This window comes from Danio aesculapii, chromosome 5 (genome assembly GCF_903798145.1).
Source record: "Danio aesculapii chromosome 5, fDanAes4.1, whole genome shotgun sequence".
Taxonomy (NCBI): Eukaryota; Metazoa; Chordata; class Actinopteri; order Cypriniformes; family Danionidae; genus Danio; species Danio aesculapii.
This window is the reverse complement of record NC_079439.1, coordinates 4169530-4187431: the sequence shown is the minus strand read 5'-3', so window position 1 is coordinate 4187431 and position 17902 is coordinate 4169530. Positions and strand designations below refer to the sequence as shown.

General features: G+C 36.5%; 1 protein-coding gene across 1 annotated transcript in view; it reads left to right on the top strand.

Annotated features, from left to right (window-relative positions):
* The first annotated feature begins 2297 nt into the window (after positions 1 to 2297).
* LOC130228796 (carbohydrate-responsive element-binding protein) overlaps positions 2298 to 17902 on the top strand; it is a 111503-nt gene continuing 95898 nt past the window's right edge. The window contains exons 1-3 of the mRNA XM_056457240.1: positions 2298 to 2678; positions 14081 to 14099; positions 17734 to 17736. Of these exons, the coding sequence (XP_056313215.1) occupies positions 2329 to 2678; positions 14081 to 14099; positions 17734 to 17736 (372 nt within the window). The 5' untranslated portion in view covers positions 2298 to 2328. The remainder of the gene's footprint in view (positions 2679 to 14080; positions 14100 to 17733; positions 17737 to 17902) is intronic.

The following is a 17902-nucleotide window of genomic DNA, read 5'->3' as shown; positions in this document are numbered from 1 at the left end:
GTTATTATAGTATTATTCGATGTTTTATTCATTTTATTTTGTTATTATTTTTGTGCTGTTTATTTATTTTACACTGTAAACAATATCTGTTAATTAATAGTTTCCATATTTTGTTGTTCACAAGTGCTTTCCTTTTATTTAAGGTTGTGGATTGCATTATGGGATGTTGATCTCTGCTGTGTCGACTTTTGATGTTGAAAATTCAACTTTACAGTTTAGCAAAGAGACTTTTATCAAAATAATATAATGTTTAATAGATAATATCTAGAGAAATAAGTCTGTATAATAACATAAAATGTGCTGCATTTTATTACAAGTTTTCTGTAGCGTAATATTCAACACCAACCCAGACAATATAGCTCTTTAAACAATTAAAAATGTTAATGAAAGACACTTTTTATACGCTAAAAGTTGTTGGAAGAAAGATCAAGCTCCCATAATGCTATGGAGGATGAAACCTGCAAAAACAATAAATAAATAAAATAATTAATTAATAAATCCACAAATTCCTGCATAAATAAAACAATAAATAAATATACAAATAGATAATTAAATATATAAATATATAAAAAAACACAATAAATATACAAATAGATAATTAAATATATAAATATATATAAAAAACACAAATTTCTGCACAAATAAATATACAAATAGTGCGGGAAGGTAAATAATTAAATAAATTACATGAAAGTTGGAGGAATAAGAAAATGCTAGATTTTCACCCCTTTCACACCGCACTATTAATTATCTATATATTTAATTATGCAGGAATTTGTAGGTTTATATATTCATTTATTCATTATTTGCATATTTATTTATTTATTGTTGTATTTATGCAGGAATTTGTAGATTTATATATACATTTATTTATTTATTTGCATATTTATTTATTTATTGTTGTATTTATGCAGAAATTTGTAGATTTATATATACATTTATTTATTTATTTGCGTATTTATTTATTTATTGTTGTATTTATGCAGGAATTTGTAGATTTATATATACATTTATTTATTTATTTGCGTATTTATTTATTTATTGTTGTATTTATGCAGGAATTTGTAGATTTATATATACATTTATTCATTTATTTGCGTATTTATTTATTTATTGTTGTATTTATGCAGGAATTTGTAGATTTATATATTCATTTATTCATTTATTTGCGTATTTATTTATTTATTGTTGTATTTATGAGGGAATTTGTAGATTTATATATACATTTATTTATTTATTTGCGTATTTATTTATTTATTGTTGTATTTATGCAGGAATTTGTAGATTTATATATACATTTATTTATTATTTGCGTATTTATTTATTTATTGTTGTATTTATGCAGGAATTTGTAGATTTATATATACATTTATTTGCGTATTTATTTATTTATTGTTTTATTAATGCAGGAATTTGTAGGTTTATATATACATTTATTTATTTATTTGCGTATTTATTTATTGTTGTATTTATGCAAGAATTTGTAGATTTATATATTCATTTATTTATTTACTTGTGTATTTATTTATTGTTGTATTTATGCAGGAATTTGTAGATTTATATATACATTTATTTATTTATTTGCATATTTATTTATTTATTGTTGTATTTATGCAGGAATTTGTAGATATATATATTCATTTATTTATTTATTTGCGTATTTATTTATTGTTGTATTTATGCAGGAATTTGTAGATTTATATACACATTTATTTATTTACTTGCGTATTTATTTATTGCTTTATTTATGCAGGAATTTTGTAGATTTATATATACATTTATTTATTTACTTGCGTATTTATTTATTGCTTTATTTATGCAGGAATTTTGTAGATTTATATATACATTTATTTATTTACTTGCGTATTTATTTATTGTTTTATTTATGCAGGAATTTTGTAGATTTATATATACATTCATTTATTTATTTGCGTATTTATTGTTTTATTTATGCAGGAATTTGTAGATTTACATATACATTCATTTATTTATTTATTCATTGTTTTTGCAGGTTTCGTCCTCCATATAATGCAATTCAAAAGCATAAATAAATGGGAAAAAATAAATAAAAACATGAATCACAAAACTGCTAATTTATGGATATTTTAACAGTGTATTCTGCTTGGTTATAATATTTAAATATGTTTAAAAATGAACACGAGAATGCCTGTTTGTTATCTGAAGGTTTAATAACAAAAATATTTATATAATAAGAAAACTTGAACTTTGACCTGTAGTGAGCGCTGCTCCCCCTTCAGATGGAGCGTTTCTCTCAGTGAACACTATTTGAGCAGTTTGTGAATAGTGAATAACACTACTTCAGTTGCGATGGCAAAAGCAGAGTATTCAGAAACCGCAGAACCGAACCAGATCGGACCTGATTCGGAGTCGGATTCGGATCCGGATGATCAGCTACCCAGTGTGGACGCGGGAACGGGTTACGGTTCCGTCCGTCGGACTCAGGTGATCCACAGCGGACACTTCATGGTTTCTTCACCGCACAGCGACTCAGTCCGGAGGAGAAGCGCAGCTCTTTATAATTATTATGATAATTATGATTTCGACACTGCTAATAAGCCGGCCTGCCAGACCTACAGCTTCGGTCCGTTGAGCTCCAGACGGTTGAGCATTGACCCGACTCTCACCCGCCTGTTTGAGTGCATGACTCTAGCGTACAGGTAAAAATGTTCATTTTATTACATTTTAGTGTCTACTTAAGTACATTTAGAGTTTAAAGTCTCCACACGGTATTGTTTACATCACTATGAGTCAATTACTATGAAGCAGTTACTCTATATGTTCAACTTACACCTGCAATGTTTACATAACTGTTACCGCAATATCTTTCTGTTAACCTGTGTTAAACTTCAGTTTTTCAGTAATCTATACAAAGCAAGAATGTTGGTGCAACTTTACATATTATAAATAATAATTTATGTCAAATACTATTGTGTTTTTGATCCATAACCTACATAAATTAATTAAAATGTTAATTATATTACATTTATTTACCTCTAATATCTACTTAAGACACATATAGAGTGCACAATCGCAACACGTTGTTTACTTTGCTATGAGGCAGTTACTCTATATGTTCAACTTACACCTGCAATGTTTACATAACTGTTACCGCATTATCTTTCTGTTAACCTGTGTAAAACTTCAGTTTTTTAGTAATCTATACAAAGCAAGAATGTAGGTACAACTTTAAATATTATAAATAATAATTTATGTCTTATGACTAGTGTGTTTTTGATCCATAACCTACGTAAATTAATTAAAATGTTAATTATATTACATTTATTTACCTCTAATGTCTACTTAAGACACATTTAGAGTGCACAATCGCCACACGTTGTTTACTTCACTATGAGGCAGACTGTATTTTCAACTTAGGCGTCACTGCAATGTTTACATAACTGTTACCGCAATATCTTTCTGTTAACCTGTGTAAAAATTCAGGTTTTCAGTAGTCTATACAAAGGATGTAGGTGCAACTTTAAATATTATAAATAATAATTTGTCAAATACTAGTGTGTTTTTGATCCATAACCTACATAAATTAATTCAAATGTTATATATATTACATTTATTTACCTCTAATGTCTACTTAAGACACATTTAGAGTGCACAATCGCCACACGTTGTTTACTTTACTATGAGGCAGAATCTATATGTTCAACTTATGCGTCACTGCAATGTTTACATAACTGTTACCGCAATATCTTTCTGTTAACTTGTGTAAAAATTCAGGTTTTCAGTAGTCTATACAAAGTAAGAATGTAGGTACAACTTTAAATATTATAAATGATAATTTATGTCTTATGACTAGTGTCTTTTTGATCCATAACCTACGTGAATTAATTAAAATGTTAATTATATTACATTTATTTACCTCTAATGTCTACTTAAGACACATATAGAGTGCACAATCGCCACACATTGTTTACTTCACTATGAGGCAGTTACTCTATATGTTCAACTTACACGTCACTGCAATGTTTACATAACTGTTACCGCATTATCTTTCTGTTAACCTGTGTAAAAATTCAGGTTTTCAGTAGTCTATACAAAGTAAAAATGTAGGTACAACTTTAAATATTATAAATAATAATTTATGTCAAATACTAGTGTGTTTTTGATCCATAACCTACGTGAATTAATTAAAATGTTAATTATATTACATTTATTTACCTCTAATGTCTACTTAAGACACATTTAGAGTGCACAATCGCCACACATTGTTTACTTCACTATAAGGCAGACTCTGTATTTTCAACTTAGGCGTCACTCCAATGTTTACATAACTGTTACCGCAATATCTTTCTGTTAACCTGTGTAAAACTTCAGGTTTTCAGTAGTCTATACAAAGAATGTAGGTGCAACTTTAAATATTATAAATAATAATTTGTCAAATACTAGTGTGTTTTTGATCCATAACCTACATAAATTAAATCAAATGTTATATATATTACATTTATTTACCTCTAATGTCTACTTAAGACACATATAGAGTGCACAATCGCCACACATTGTTTACTTCTCTATGAGGCAGTTACTCTGTATGTTCAACTTAGGCGTCACTGCAATGTTTACATAACTGTTACCGCAATATCTTTGTTAACCTGTGTAAAAATTCAGTTTTTCAGTAGTCTATACAAAGCAAGAATGTAGGTACAACTTTAAATATTATAAATGATTATAAATGATATAAATTTTGATTTTATTACATTTACTTAACTGTAATGTCTGCTTTAGACACATTTAGAGTGTAAAATTGCCAGACGTTATTGTTTACTGCACTATGAGGCAGTTATACGTTTAACTTGCATATCACTGCAATGTTTACAAAACTGTTACCGCAGTATCTTTCTGGTAACCTGTGTAAAAATTCAGGTTTTCAGTAGTCTATACAAAGAATGTAGGTGCAACTTTAAATATTATAAATAATAATTTATGTCAAATACTATTGTGTTTTTGATCCATACTATAGTAAATTAGCCTCAGTGAATTAATTAAAATTATTTATTGTATTACATTTATTTAACTGTAATGTCTATTTAAGACACGTTTACAGTTCACTATAGTTAACGCTACAGCATGCTGCATCTTTCAGTAACAAAGAGTTTTAAATACCATACAGTATAATACACTTTACTATTGTATGGTTTTAAATATAGTATTTACTATAAAACCTTTTCTTGTGAGCTACAGGAATATAGCCAAAGAACTGCTGCAGTACAACTACATTGTTACAGGTTAAATAATTCATACAGCTTAACTTGCAACCAGTGTAGTACAAGTGCAGTAAACATACATTACAGTATGTCGCTCAACTGCTGCTTACTGCATGCATACTCCTCTATATTGCCATTTTTCCTTCTTTTTACTTCATTAATACTTGTATTTACTGCTGATCTTGCTGCTGTTGAACTGTTTAAATGTAATTATAGTGCCATTTTGTACTTAATTTTGCTGCAGTTATCCTTCGGTGAAGTTGAACTTCAGATTTCTGTGGTAATCTGTGGTAACCTATAAGATATACGCATCCAAAAAAGTGTATGCATAGTGTATGTGTGTATTGTGTATATTATTATCTATATAAATACACACATGTATGATGTATTTGAGTAAATATTTATTTATATTTAGATATCAAATACATGTATATTATCAAATTATAGGTGGCACAGTAGGTAGCCCAATCGCCTCACAGCAAAAAGGTCGCTGGTTCGAGCCTCGGCTGGGTCAGTTGGCATTTCTGTGTGGAGTTTGCACATCCTCCCCATGTTCGCGTGGGTGTCCTCCAGGTGCTCTGGTTTCCCCCACAAGTCCAAAAAAAACAAAACACGCTATACAGGTGAATTGGGTAAGCTAAATTGTCCGTAGTGTATGTGGTGAATGAGTGTGTGTGGGTGTTTCCCAGTGATGGGTTGCGGCTGAAAGGGCATGCGCTGCGTAAAACATATGCTGGATAAGTTGGCGGTTCATTCCACTGTGGTGACCCCAGATTAATAAAGGGACTAAGCCGAAAGGAAAATCAATTAATCAATATACAAATTATATATAAATGTAAATGTCTATGCACAAAAACAATTGTACATAGTTTTGTTTTTATGTATGAATATCACAAATACGTAATAAATATTTATAGTACATTACACACACACACACACACACACACACACACTCACACACATCATATGTCAAAACAAACTTTTATTTGGGAAGCAATTAACTGTGATTATTTTTAAATGTAAAAGTTGTTAATGTAAAATGAATGAATAAAGTTGAACTTGCACCTCTTGCATTGTTTCTGAAAATCTAAAATAACAAAAACATTTGAGTAAAGGTAGTCGGGAAATGTTTTTAATTTAATTTAAAATTTTTATTTTAGCATTTATCGCATTTATATGCATGCTTTTATTTCAGTGTTGGTCTTTAAAGGGCACATAGTTGACCTCTTTTTTCTGATTTAATATTAATATTATGGTTCTTCTGAGTGTGCCAGTTTAGGTTCAGTTCAAAACACAATTCAGATTGTTTTATTATAATGTGTTAAAAAGTGTCATGTTGGGGGCGTGTCCACACTTAGCTGATTTAGGGGTGTGTTGCTTCACATGTAGATTAGTTTCGGCTTCCCACACTGAATTAACTTTGACTGAGGCACCGGAGGCGCCGCTCGAAGCTGCTACACGGCACACCAGACACTCTCTGTAGTGCGGCAGATACATGAAGTGTCCCGAATCGTCGCGCCACGCATTTTTGAATTCTAAACATAGGTTTCTGCAGCGGTCCGCGGCGCCCAGCCGTCGACTTGAGTGTACCCTGATAGAAACCGATGTTTAGAATTCTAAAACGCATGCTAGTTAAGATCACAGGGAGCTTCTGTGATCGCGAGAAATGCAAACGGCTGAAGTATAAGGTAGACTCAATGAGAAGTACACATGTTTGCAAACCTACCTAAAGATACAACCAATAATTCCGATTAGAGCGATAATGTGGAGAATATTGATCTTGTGTTGAGCCCAATGAGCCTTGCATCTAAAAATAGAGCTAGCGTGTTCCTTTAGTGATATCGCTTCGACTCACGCTGAAAATGGCGGACGTGAATTAACAAACTGAGGATATGATGACGCGCCTGTCAATCAATATTGGTGGGCGGGGGGACCGCTCTCCTACGTAAAGTTGCGGTCGGTTTGAAAACAGCTCCAATTGGTCCACCGTTTTTTATGTTGTTAAATTGAAAAAAAAAAGCACTGGGTGTGCTTATATCACCCCAATATGACGCTCTATACACCACACATGCACATTTGTCTGTCCAAACAGCTTGAAAAGTAGATTTTTCACCATAGGTGCCCTTTAAATATGCATCTATTTCAATTTAAAGCATTCAATTGATGCTGTATAATAACTTTAATTCTGAAAATTATAATTATAAATGGATGATATAACAATGAGTAAATTGAAAAAAGTGCGCATCAAAGTAAAATGTCAGCATTAAAAATGAAATCTTATGTGATTAAAAAAAAAAAAATGTTTAAATGTAATGCAAGTTAGTAAACTGAGGGTGGGTGTGAGAAAGCCTGAACTCTCCTACATTCAGCCCTGCTTTCGAAACAGCTGTGAAATCCTTGACTGAGTTTAAAAAAAGCATCTGGACTTTGATAAGAGTTGGAAGACAAATGAGGTGAGAGTTACAGAATAACACGGATAGAGTAATGCATGCCACTTAACACGCACAGATTTTATTAATTTAACATTGCAACATGTAGAAAAAAATCATCTCACCTCTGATCAGTGTTTATTGATTGTATAAACTAGTGTTTTAAAGGGGACCTATTATGCAAAACTCACTTTTATAAAGGGTTTAAACACAGATGTGTGGCAGCAGTGTGTGAATATAGCCAACATCTAATGGTAAAACGTATTAATTGTATTTGTTATGATCAGATTTGATCAAAACAGTCTGCAGAAACACTTTGATTGACATTCTCCCTCTGTACGTGTCATCAGAGTCGGAAAGCCCCGCCCACTAGTGACCATCTCTCCCTCATTAGCATAAACAGCCCTGAGTGAGAAGCAGCCATCTGTCCATTAGACATTAGAGCAGGCGTCTCAAACTGAAATTGGCGGTGGGCCATGTCAGTGACTGACAATTCATAGGAGGGCCGTTTTAACATTCAAGCACAAAAAAAGTGGAGACCTGACATAATTGATGCATCTTAGGACAACAGACATGATGTTTATATTTCAAGCATTACCTGTCACCAGTGATAATGCAAATCAGCACGTTTATCGTGTCACACATCAGCTGCTGAAATATATCTGTGGTTGCTGTGTGAATGGCCGAGCGTTAGACACACACTCAGTCATTCTTCCACTGAGTATATGCAGTCAAAACTCTAGCTTTTTCTTTCTTGTTGTACATATTGAAGGGGGAGTTTAAATTGCAAAGAACTACAAATAAAAGGTAAAATAATTATTATTCTGTCCTAGCCAATTGTTTTGTCCCAATAGCGTAAGAACAGCAGAGTCTGGGTAACTTAAGCGACTTTATTGGCAATCAGTCTTCTCAATATCTTTCTTTTTTTGTAAAACTACAACAAGAGGGGAAAAGTATATACATATTCACATTTACTTTAACAATTCAATTCAATTAGCAGTACAATTTTACTAATGTACATAGTTTTAACGCAAATCTTAATGAGCAAATGATGAAAATCTATTAAATAAGACTATTTGAATCAAATAATAGCAAAATTATCATATTTCTTACACCACCAGCATAACGTTTAAGCCAAGAAGTAGTGTTTGTACTAGGGTTGGGCCGATAGACAATGACCGGTAGACACCATGATGCTGAGCTGGTATCGCAATCCTCCGCTCGCCCCCATCGCAAATCCGCTTGCGAAATATACTCACTGAGGTCCTGTTTACACTAATAGGTCTTAGTTTTCTTTTTCTTTTAAAGATTTATTTTTGGCCTTTATTGGATAGGACAGTATTTAGACAGGAAGCAAAGTTGGAGAGAGGGAGAGAGAGAGAGAGAGAGAGGGAGAGAGAGGGAGAGAGGGAGAGAGGTAGGGAAATGTCTTCGAGTCGGGATTCGAACTCGGGACGCTCTGACGTGCTACTGCACCATATGTCGATGTGCTAACCCAGGCATGGGCAAACTCAATCCTCGAGGGCCGGTGTCCCTGCAGAGTTTTTCTCCAACACTAATCAAACACACCTGAACACCCTAATTAGTGTCTTAAAGATCACTAGAAAGCTACAAGCAGGTGTGTTTGATTAGGGTTGGTGCAAAAATATGCAGGACACCGGCCCTCCAGGATTGAGTTTGCCCATCCCTGTGCTAACCTCTAGGCTATTGCGCCGACATAGATTTTAGTGTTTAAATGGCATTTTAGAATGAAAACGATCCACATCCACACTGGCGTTTCACCTAGCTTTTCTGAACAGCCCTCCGTCCACACTACCGCTGAAAACGCACATCAAGTGACTACACACACACACACACACCCTGTTATGCGCCCGAGACAGCTGGTCCAGGCAGTCAGCGGGTCAGTACACTGCTTCAGTCTTTCGCTTACACTGTTGTACATAGTAATTTTAGTGAAAACCTCAGATACTGTTGGTTGGTTCCTGTTGGTTGTGCACCTTTTTTAACAACCAAGTTTGTGGACGCCATTATAACAACACAGATCACTCTGCCTATTCATGCCAGAGTCCTGCAGAAAAAGTGATTGACTGGTGGTCATTTGTGTGTAACCTATGTTTATTTGTTTATGATTTGGTTATGGGTAAAACAAAGACCACGCGGGTCAGGTAGTTGAAACGGTAGGCTACAAATAATTAATGTGTTATGAATTAATTAATTATTCATGATTCATGAATAATTAATTCACCGCCGCCTATGACGACGATTTCATCGTCCATCACAATGTTTCATATTAGACATCGTACCATGCCAAATCGATCAACCCTAGTTTGTACAACAAAATACAAACTGATAATAAATAAAATACCCTTGAATATTCGCAAAAATAAAGGGCGGGCCGTAAATGGCTGGCTGGCAGTTTGAGACCCCTGAATTAGAGTGTTGCTGAAGATAATGTCAGCATAGACTGAGAGGATTATAAATGTGGAGTTTTAGATGAAGCCCAAATGAGTCTCCATAGACTGACACATTCTCAAACACTTCACATTTTCAGTTTTTCACAGAGATAACCTTAGTCCTGTTTTGAATCTGCTACTATGCTAATGCAGGGGCATTTTAGCTCCGTACTCTTTTGAAAAGAGCACAATCTCCATAGTCTGTCATGACTTATTGATCATATATACCGGTGGTTCCCAACCTTTTTATCACCGCGGAACGAACTGCTACCTACGTAGATTGCTAGACGACCATCAACCATTTTCTCAAAGGATGACAAGCTGACAAAACATTGCTGCAGCTCTGATACAAGTCTTATTTACGAAGAAAATGAAAAGCACTGCAGTGTTTGGTGTTCTGTGTTTGTCTGATGTGATTAGTCTACCGAAATGTGTGTATTCCAAGCTGATCGATCAGTTCTCGTCGCACCGCTTGTGTGCGTTGCTGCCATTATGGCTCTCTAGAATGACTTATGACTTGCACGCAGAAAAGACGCGATGTGTGAACAGCCCTTAAGGTCACAGTCATTAGCGATCTCCAGCAGTTGATCTTCTTGCACAGACATGCTGGATTCGCCTGATTTGTTGACAAGTGGTGTAGGAGCCATACATTGTAAATTGGGGATTGGCCACAAGGTGTCAGTACCAGACTATATAACTGTGGCTTCACTGCATGGAGGAAGAGAGGGCGTTGGTAGAAAGCACACAGTTTTTGACGGTAACTCAACGTGAGAAGTGTGCATATAGATTAAGGAAAAGTGATGAAGTAAATCTGTTGATTGGAAAATAAAGACGTTTTTATTTGCATCTATTTTGTCTACGGACTCTGACTTTACGCGTTAAAAACTTGCTCACTCTACCAACAATAGCGGCAATTGGAAAGCCGCTACAAATGGGTTGCGGATCAATTCCTTGGCAGTTTGTGGGTCCTTTGTCTTTTCCCCTTCGCAAAGAAACTTTCCAAAGATGTCTGTTTTTTGCTTTATTGTGGAATAAATTTTGGCGCTCAGGTGACCGAGAAATAATATAATAGGGAAAAAATATTGCTTAAGGGGTCTAATAATATTAACCGTAAAATGGTTTAAAAAACCTAAAAATTGCTTTTATTCTAGCTGAAATAAAACAAACAAGACTTTCTCCAGAAGAAAAAATATTGTAGGAAATACTGTGAAAATTTCCTGAATCTGTTAAACATCCGTTGGGAAAAACACAGAGGAAACACTACAGGAGGGTGAATAATTTTGACTTCAGCTGTATGTGTTTTGCAGTGTACACATTAGCTGTTGTAAATATATTGTGATGTAACCACAGTATGCGTTTGGCATCGAGTCAGCAACAGTAATCTATAACCTGACGTCAGCTGAGACGAGAAATCATGTCAGCTTTTCTAGGCTATCAAAAACATCTGCTCGTATCGCCATATATGACAATAACATTATGACTGTTGTTATTGGACGGTGAGATATAGATATTGTGCCATAAAAACACAGTGTGAACGTTCTCTGGCACCTTTAGTGTTTATTGTTGGCACTATATTGATCAACCTCTAACCCTAACAGCGCTCCTTCGATCACTCAAGACTCACGTGTACATTCACTTTTTTCCAGAAGTTTACATACAAGTAATTTATTTAATTATTTGTTTATTTGCTTGCTGAAGTAGACTTTTTTTTTAAAGTTTTTATTTAGATTTTTTTTGGCCATGTTATAAAAATATTAAATATATTAAAATAAATATAGAAGTTAGTCTTTTAGATATTTTTCATTAATCTACATTTATTTTTTCATGAAATAAATTATCCTATGCATTATTTTTGTTGTTATTGTTGTTGTTGTTGTTATTATTATTATTATTATTATTATTATTATTATTATTATTATTATTATTATTATTATTAATAATAATATGCAAGTTATTTTTGTCTTCCAATCACTCTAGTCTTGCGTGTACGTTCACTTTTTGCCCAGGAATTTATATTCAAATTATTTTATTATTTATTTGCTTATTCAGATTTTTTTCCATGTGATAAAATATTAAATATATTATTGTAAAATAAAATATAGAAGTTAGCCTTTTAGATATTTTTCATAAATCTACATAAAATTTTTTTAATGAAATAAATTATCCTATGCATTATTTTTGTTGTTGTTGTTGTTATTATTATTATTATTATTATTAATAATATGCAAGTTATTTTTGTCTTCCAATCACTCTAGTCTTGCGTGTATGTTCACTTTTTGCCCAGGGATTTATATTCAAATTATTTTATTAATTATTTGCTTATTCAGATTTTTTTCCATGTGATAAAATATTAAATATATTATTGTAAAATAAAACATAGAAGTTAGCCTTTTAGATATTTTTCATAAATCTGCATTTTAATTTTTTTTGCAAATTGTTTACTTGTAGTTTTTAAAATAAAATTTAACTTTAAGTTTTAAGTAAATTTACATTCAAATAGTTTTAAACATCAAACAGCGCTCCTTCGATCACTCAAGACTCACGTGTACATTCACTTTTTTTTCCAGAAGTTTACATACAAGTTATTTATTTAATTATTTGTTTATTTGCTTGCTGAAGTAGATTTTTTTGTGTGATTAAAAACTCTAAAAAACTTCCTGCAAAACACTGAAAACTTATTAATAAATTAGATGTAATTTAAATAAATGCACACATTTGATTCACTGAAAGGTTGTTTTACAACTAACATAACCGAAAGAGTTGACCCTCTCCGATCGGCAATGTATAATTCGCACCCTGTATATAAATGTAAGCTTTTATTTTGAATTTGATTGATCACGATTAGTCTTTTGATAGCAGTAATTATTTTTAAATGAATTATACAAATGAAAAGAAATACAGATAAACCTAAAATATGAAATGTACACTATCACTTAATTTCAGTGTGTTAAATAATAATAATAATACTAAAATCAACATTTCTACTGTTCTCTTTTTAATTTAGAGCAGGATTTCTTGGGTAAGGGGTTTATGAGCGAAAAAAATCTTATTAAACTAATTATAACTAATGAAAAGTATTTATTTGTGCATTTATATTGTATATTAGTTTATGTGCGTTTCACTGGACTCAGCCAACATGTGAATGCATTGTTAAATTATTTAGAAAACTCACTTAATAAATACTTTAACATGAAATATATTCCAAAACAACACATGTTTGTATTAACTCTTTTCCCTCTGTTGTGCACTTGTTGTTTAACTACACTTAAGTGTATCCTAGCAAGACCACATTGAGACAGCAGATATTTTATCCTGTTGACGTCCTATCAGTGTTGTTTATCAGGCAGGGTTTGCTGTCATTTCAAGCCATTTCCCACATTGTAGCAATCAGTCTCAGCAGACTCTTAGCAACCAAGTGAACACCGCTTTCTTAGTTCACTTGTCTCCTGTTTTTAGAGGTTAAGTGCACTAGAGCCGTCAGTAAATGTGTCGCCGCATTAGACTGATGAAAATATTTTGACTGCAGACACAGTTTAAAATGGATGTTTATATGGAGCCAGAAGGGTGAAAGGGGAAGATTTCACCATTGTTCTGCAATATCATCAACACCGATACGTCTTTTATTGAGTTTATTGCACGCTCTGTGCATTTGGGTTATTTTTATTTACTATTTCAAGTTTATTGTGCAACTTAAGGCTGCATAATATATCGTTTTAGCATTGAAATCGCAATGCCCACATCCGCAAAAGTCACATCGTAGGATTTGCAATGTGGAGTCAGGATTATATTTGACCAATAGCCACAGTTGAAAAATGCGAAGTTTAATCATGAAGTTACTCGACATTTATCATTTGCATTTGGTTACTGTGTGAGCATTTCAAGCCAGTTCAATTTTGACTTCAACTGTACACACAAAATTGAGTATAATATCGATTCCATTATTGTTTGTGTGTCTCCTCAGTGGGAAAATTGTGTCTCCTGTCATGGATTGGTCAGGCTCTCACGACCCCCACTCACGAAGATCACCATCACCTGACTTCTAATGAGCACACAGCTGCATCACATTCACGAGCACCAGATAAAAGCACAGCACTCCAGTCGCTCATTGTCCGGGCTCGTCTCGACGAAAGCGGACAACTGAGCGACCACTCAGCGTAGTCATCCTCAGCTAAACAAACGATTTACTTACCTGTTCTCTTTGTATTCCTCCTAGTCTTCCTGGTCCTCCCGAATCGTCCTGTCTTCCAGTCCTTCCAAGTCTGTGTCATCCTCTGTCAGCTGTATCTGGTGTGTGCTGTCCATCCTCGTGTATTCCTGTTACCCAGCCACGGAGGAAAAGACCCCAACATCATTCCTGATCCTCCTGGCTATCCTTCATGTGCTCCTTGTTGTCATTCAATAAACACCCTAACGTTTCCTTACCTCTGTCTCCTGTCCGCTTCATAACAGAAGCCCGGACCTTTAACGACGACAACATGAGCACCCTCGATCACTTTCAAGAGCTGGTGGACCAGTTGAAGCGGATTCTACAGCCACCAGCTCCACTTTCCAACGCACCACCAGCACCGAGCACTTCCGCCTCCACAGTTTCTTCTTCGGCCCTTCCTTCCAGTCCCATGGCCCGACCAGCGCCCTACTCAGGCGGAGCGGGGGAGTGCAATGGTTTTCTGTTACAATGTTCCCTCATATTCGAAATGCAACCTTCTCTATATCCCACAGATAAGTCAAAGATCGCCTACATCGTATCACTACTCTCTGGACCTGCACTTAAATGGGCTGAGACGATCTGGAACCAAGCCGGGCCGGTCATGAATTCCATCACTACCTTCACGGAGTATTTCAAAGAGGTGTTTGGACGTTCTGATGGGGAAGTAGCCGCTGGAGAGCAGCTGTATCATCTAAAGCAAGGTACTCGATCTACACAGGAATATGCTCTCCGGTTTCGCACTCTAGCAGCTGCAAGTGGATGGAATGAGAGATCGTTGTTGACCACGTACCGGCTCGGCTTGGAACCCACTCTCCGAATCCAGCTGGCCACATTAGATGATACAATGGGTCTGGAGAGATTCATCCAACATTCTCTCCGATGTTCCGATCGTCTCCGTTCCTATCAACAGGACACCATCACCCCCTCGTCTGCACTCCTCCAATCGCCTGAGTCAACAGCCTCTCCAGAACCAGAACCCATGATAATAGAGTCTGGAAGACTGACATCAGCGGAACGACAGAGGAGGCTGACCCGGGGTCTGTGTCTATACTGCGGTGTCAGTGGACACACCCGTATGGAGTGTCCCCTTCGTCCCATTCGGACTTCAGTGAGTGTATTCAGTACGAATATTGAACAATGTAAACCACTTACTACCACCGTACAAATAACTACTGCCTCTATTTCTCTCCTTGTCACAGCCCTCATCGACTCCGGGTCAGCAGGGAACTTCATCTCCCAATCCCTCTGTCGTCAACTCCACCTCCGTACTGAGGCGTCCTCGCATATATACCAGATACAACCGATAACCCAGTGCACTCGATCTTCGACCCGTATCCATCGACAATGCGAAGACATCCTTCTTCAAGTGGGGCTGTTACATCAAGAGAGGATTCAATTTCTGGTTCTGGAGGGTGCAAATATGGACATCATTCTAGGGCGCCCGTGGCTGGTGAAGCACGATCCCATCATCTCTTGGGGCACAGGAGAGATAAAGAAATGGGGATCTGGATGTACACCTACCTGTTTTCCACATCTCCCTCTTCAAGGTCGGAACCCCATTTCTTTGTTTGCAACATCGGTCGAGAGCCCTCCTGAGAAGCAGTCTATCCACATTCCTAAGGAGTACAGCTCCTTTCATGATGTCTTCTGCCCCAAGAGAGCTTCCCAGCTACCGCCGCATCGGCCATGGGACTGCGCGATCGACCTAGTTCCAGATGCCCAGTTGCCAAGAGGTAGGATCTACCCGCTCTCGCTTCCAGAGAATCAGGCAATGGAAGATTACATAAGGGAGGCTCTGAGTCAGGGGTACATACGTCACTCAAAATCACCAGCCGCCTCAAGCTTCTTCTTTGTGGCCAAGAAGGACGGAGGGCTGCGTCCATGCATCGACTACAGGGTCCTAAATAACGGTACAGTAAAATACCGATATCCCCTTCCTCTGGTACCAGCCGCTTTGGAACAGCTCCGAGAAGCTAAAGTCTTCACTAAATTGGACCTCCGCAGCGCGTATAATCTGATAAGAATACGTGAGGGGGACCAATGGAAGACAGCATTCGTGACCCCTACTGGCCACTATGAATATGAGGTCATGCCTTACGGTCTGGTCAACGCCCCCTCCGTATTCCAAAACTTCATTCATGAAGTCCTCCGGGAGTTTCTTCACCACTTTGTAATAGTGTACATAGATGACATCCTCATTTACTCCCGGAGTGAGGCCGAACATCGCCAACACGTTGCGGAGGTCCTACACACATTGAGAGAACATCACCTCTACCTCAAAGCGGAGAAATGCTCATTCCACCAGAAGTCGATTCATTTCTTGGGATACATCATTGATCAAACCGGTATACGTATGGATGGGAAGAAAATTGAGGCTGTTCTATCCTGGTCAGAACCCACTTCCATTAAGGAGCTCCAGAGGTTTCTTGGGTTTGCTAACTTTTATAGACGGTTTATCAAGGACTACAGCAGGATTACATCACCTCTCACTAATCTCCTCAAGGGTAAACCCAAAGGACTGGAGTGGACCAAAGAAGCAGCCGCAGCCTTCCGCCTTCTTAAGAAGGAGTTCACAAGGGCCCCACTCCTGACTCATCCTGACCCAAATCTTCCTTTCGTGGTGGAAGTGGACGCATCCACCACCGGCGTCGGGGCAGTATTATCTCAACATCATGATACACCGCCCCGACTGCATCCCTGTGCCTATTTCTCTCGGAAGTTGAGCCCGGCGGAGCAGAATTACAGCATAGGAGACAGGGAGCTGCTAGCAATCAAGCTAGCCTTGGAGGAGTGGCGTCACTGGTTGGAGGGAGCCAAACATCCGTTCCAGGTGATCACAGATCACAAAAACCTCCAATATATCAAAGAGGCCAAGAGACTATGTCCACGTCAAGCCAGATGGTCACTTTTCTTCTCACGTTTTGATTTCTCCATTTCCTATCGTCCAGGACCCAAGAATCTAAGAGCAGACGCTCTCTCTCGTTTACACGAGCATCACGATCATGAAGAACTCCCAACGAAGATTCTTCCCGAACACATCTCCATTTGTCCGATCACCTGGAACGCTCCTCCAGTCGTTGCCACTCCGGAAGCCCCTGCTCCGCCGGGATGCCCTCCTCATCGGCAGTTCATACCACCTGAACACCGGGTAGATCTGATCCACTCCTTACATACCTCGCTAGGCACTGGACATCCAGGGATCAACAATACTCTCTCGCTAGTATCCCAACGATTCTGGTGGCCAAACATGGCAAGGGATGTGAGGCAATATGTTCAGGGCTGTAAGGACTGTGCCCAATCCAAGAGCCCACGTCATCTACCCGCTGGAAAGCTCCATCCCTTGCCGATTCCGAACCGTCCCTGGTCACACCTAGGAGTGGACTTTATCACTGATCTCCCTTCGTCAGAAGGTAATACCTGTATTCTAGTCATAGTAGATAGATTCTCAAAGTTTGTCAAACTAATCCCTCTGAAAGGTCTTCCCACAGCCTTTGAAACAGCCGACAATATCTTTAATCAAGTCTTCAGGTCATTTGGTATTCCAGAAGATATTGTGTCGGACAGAGGTCCACAGTT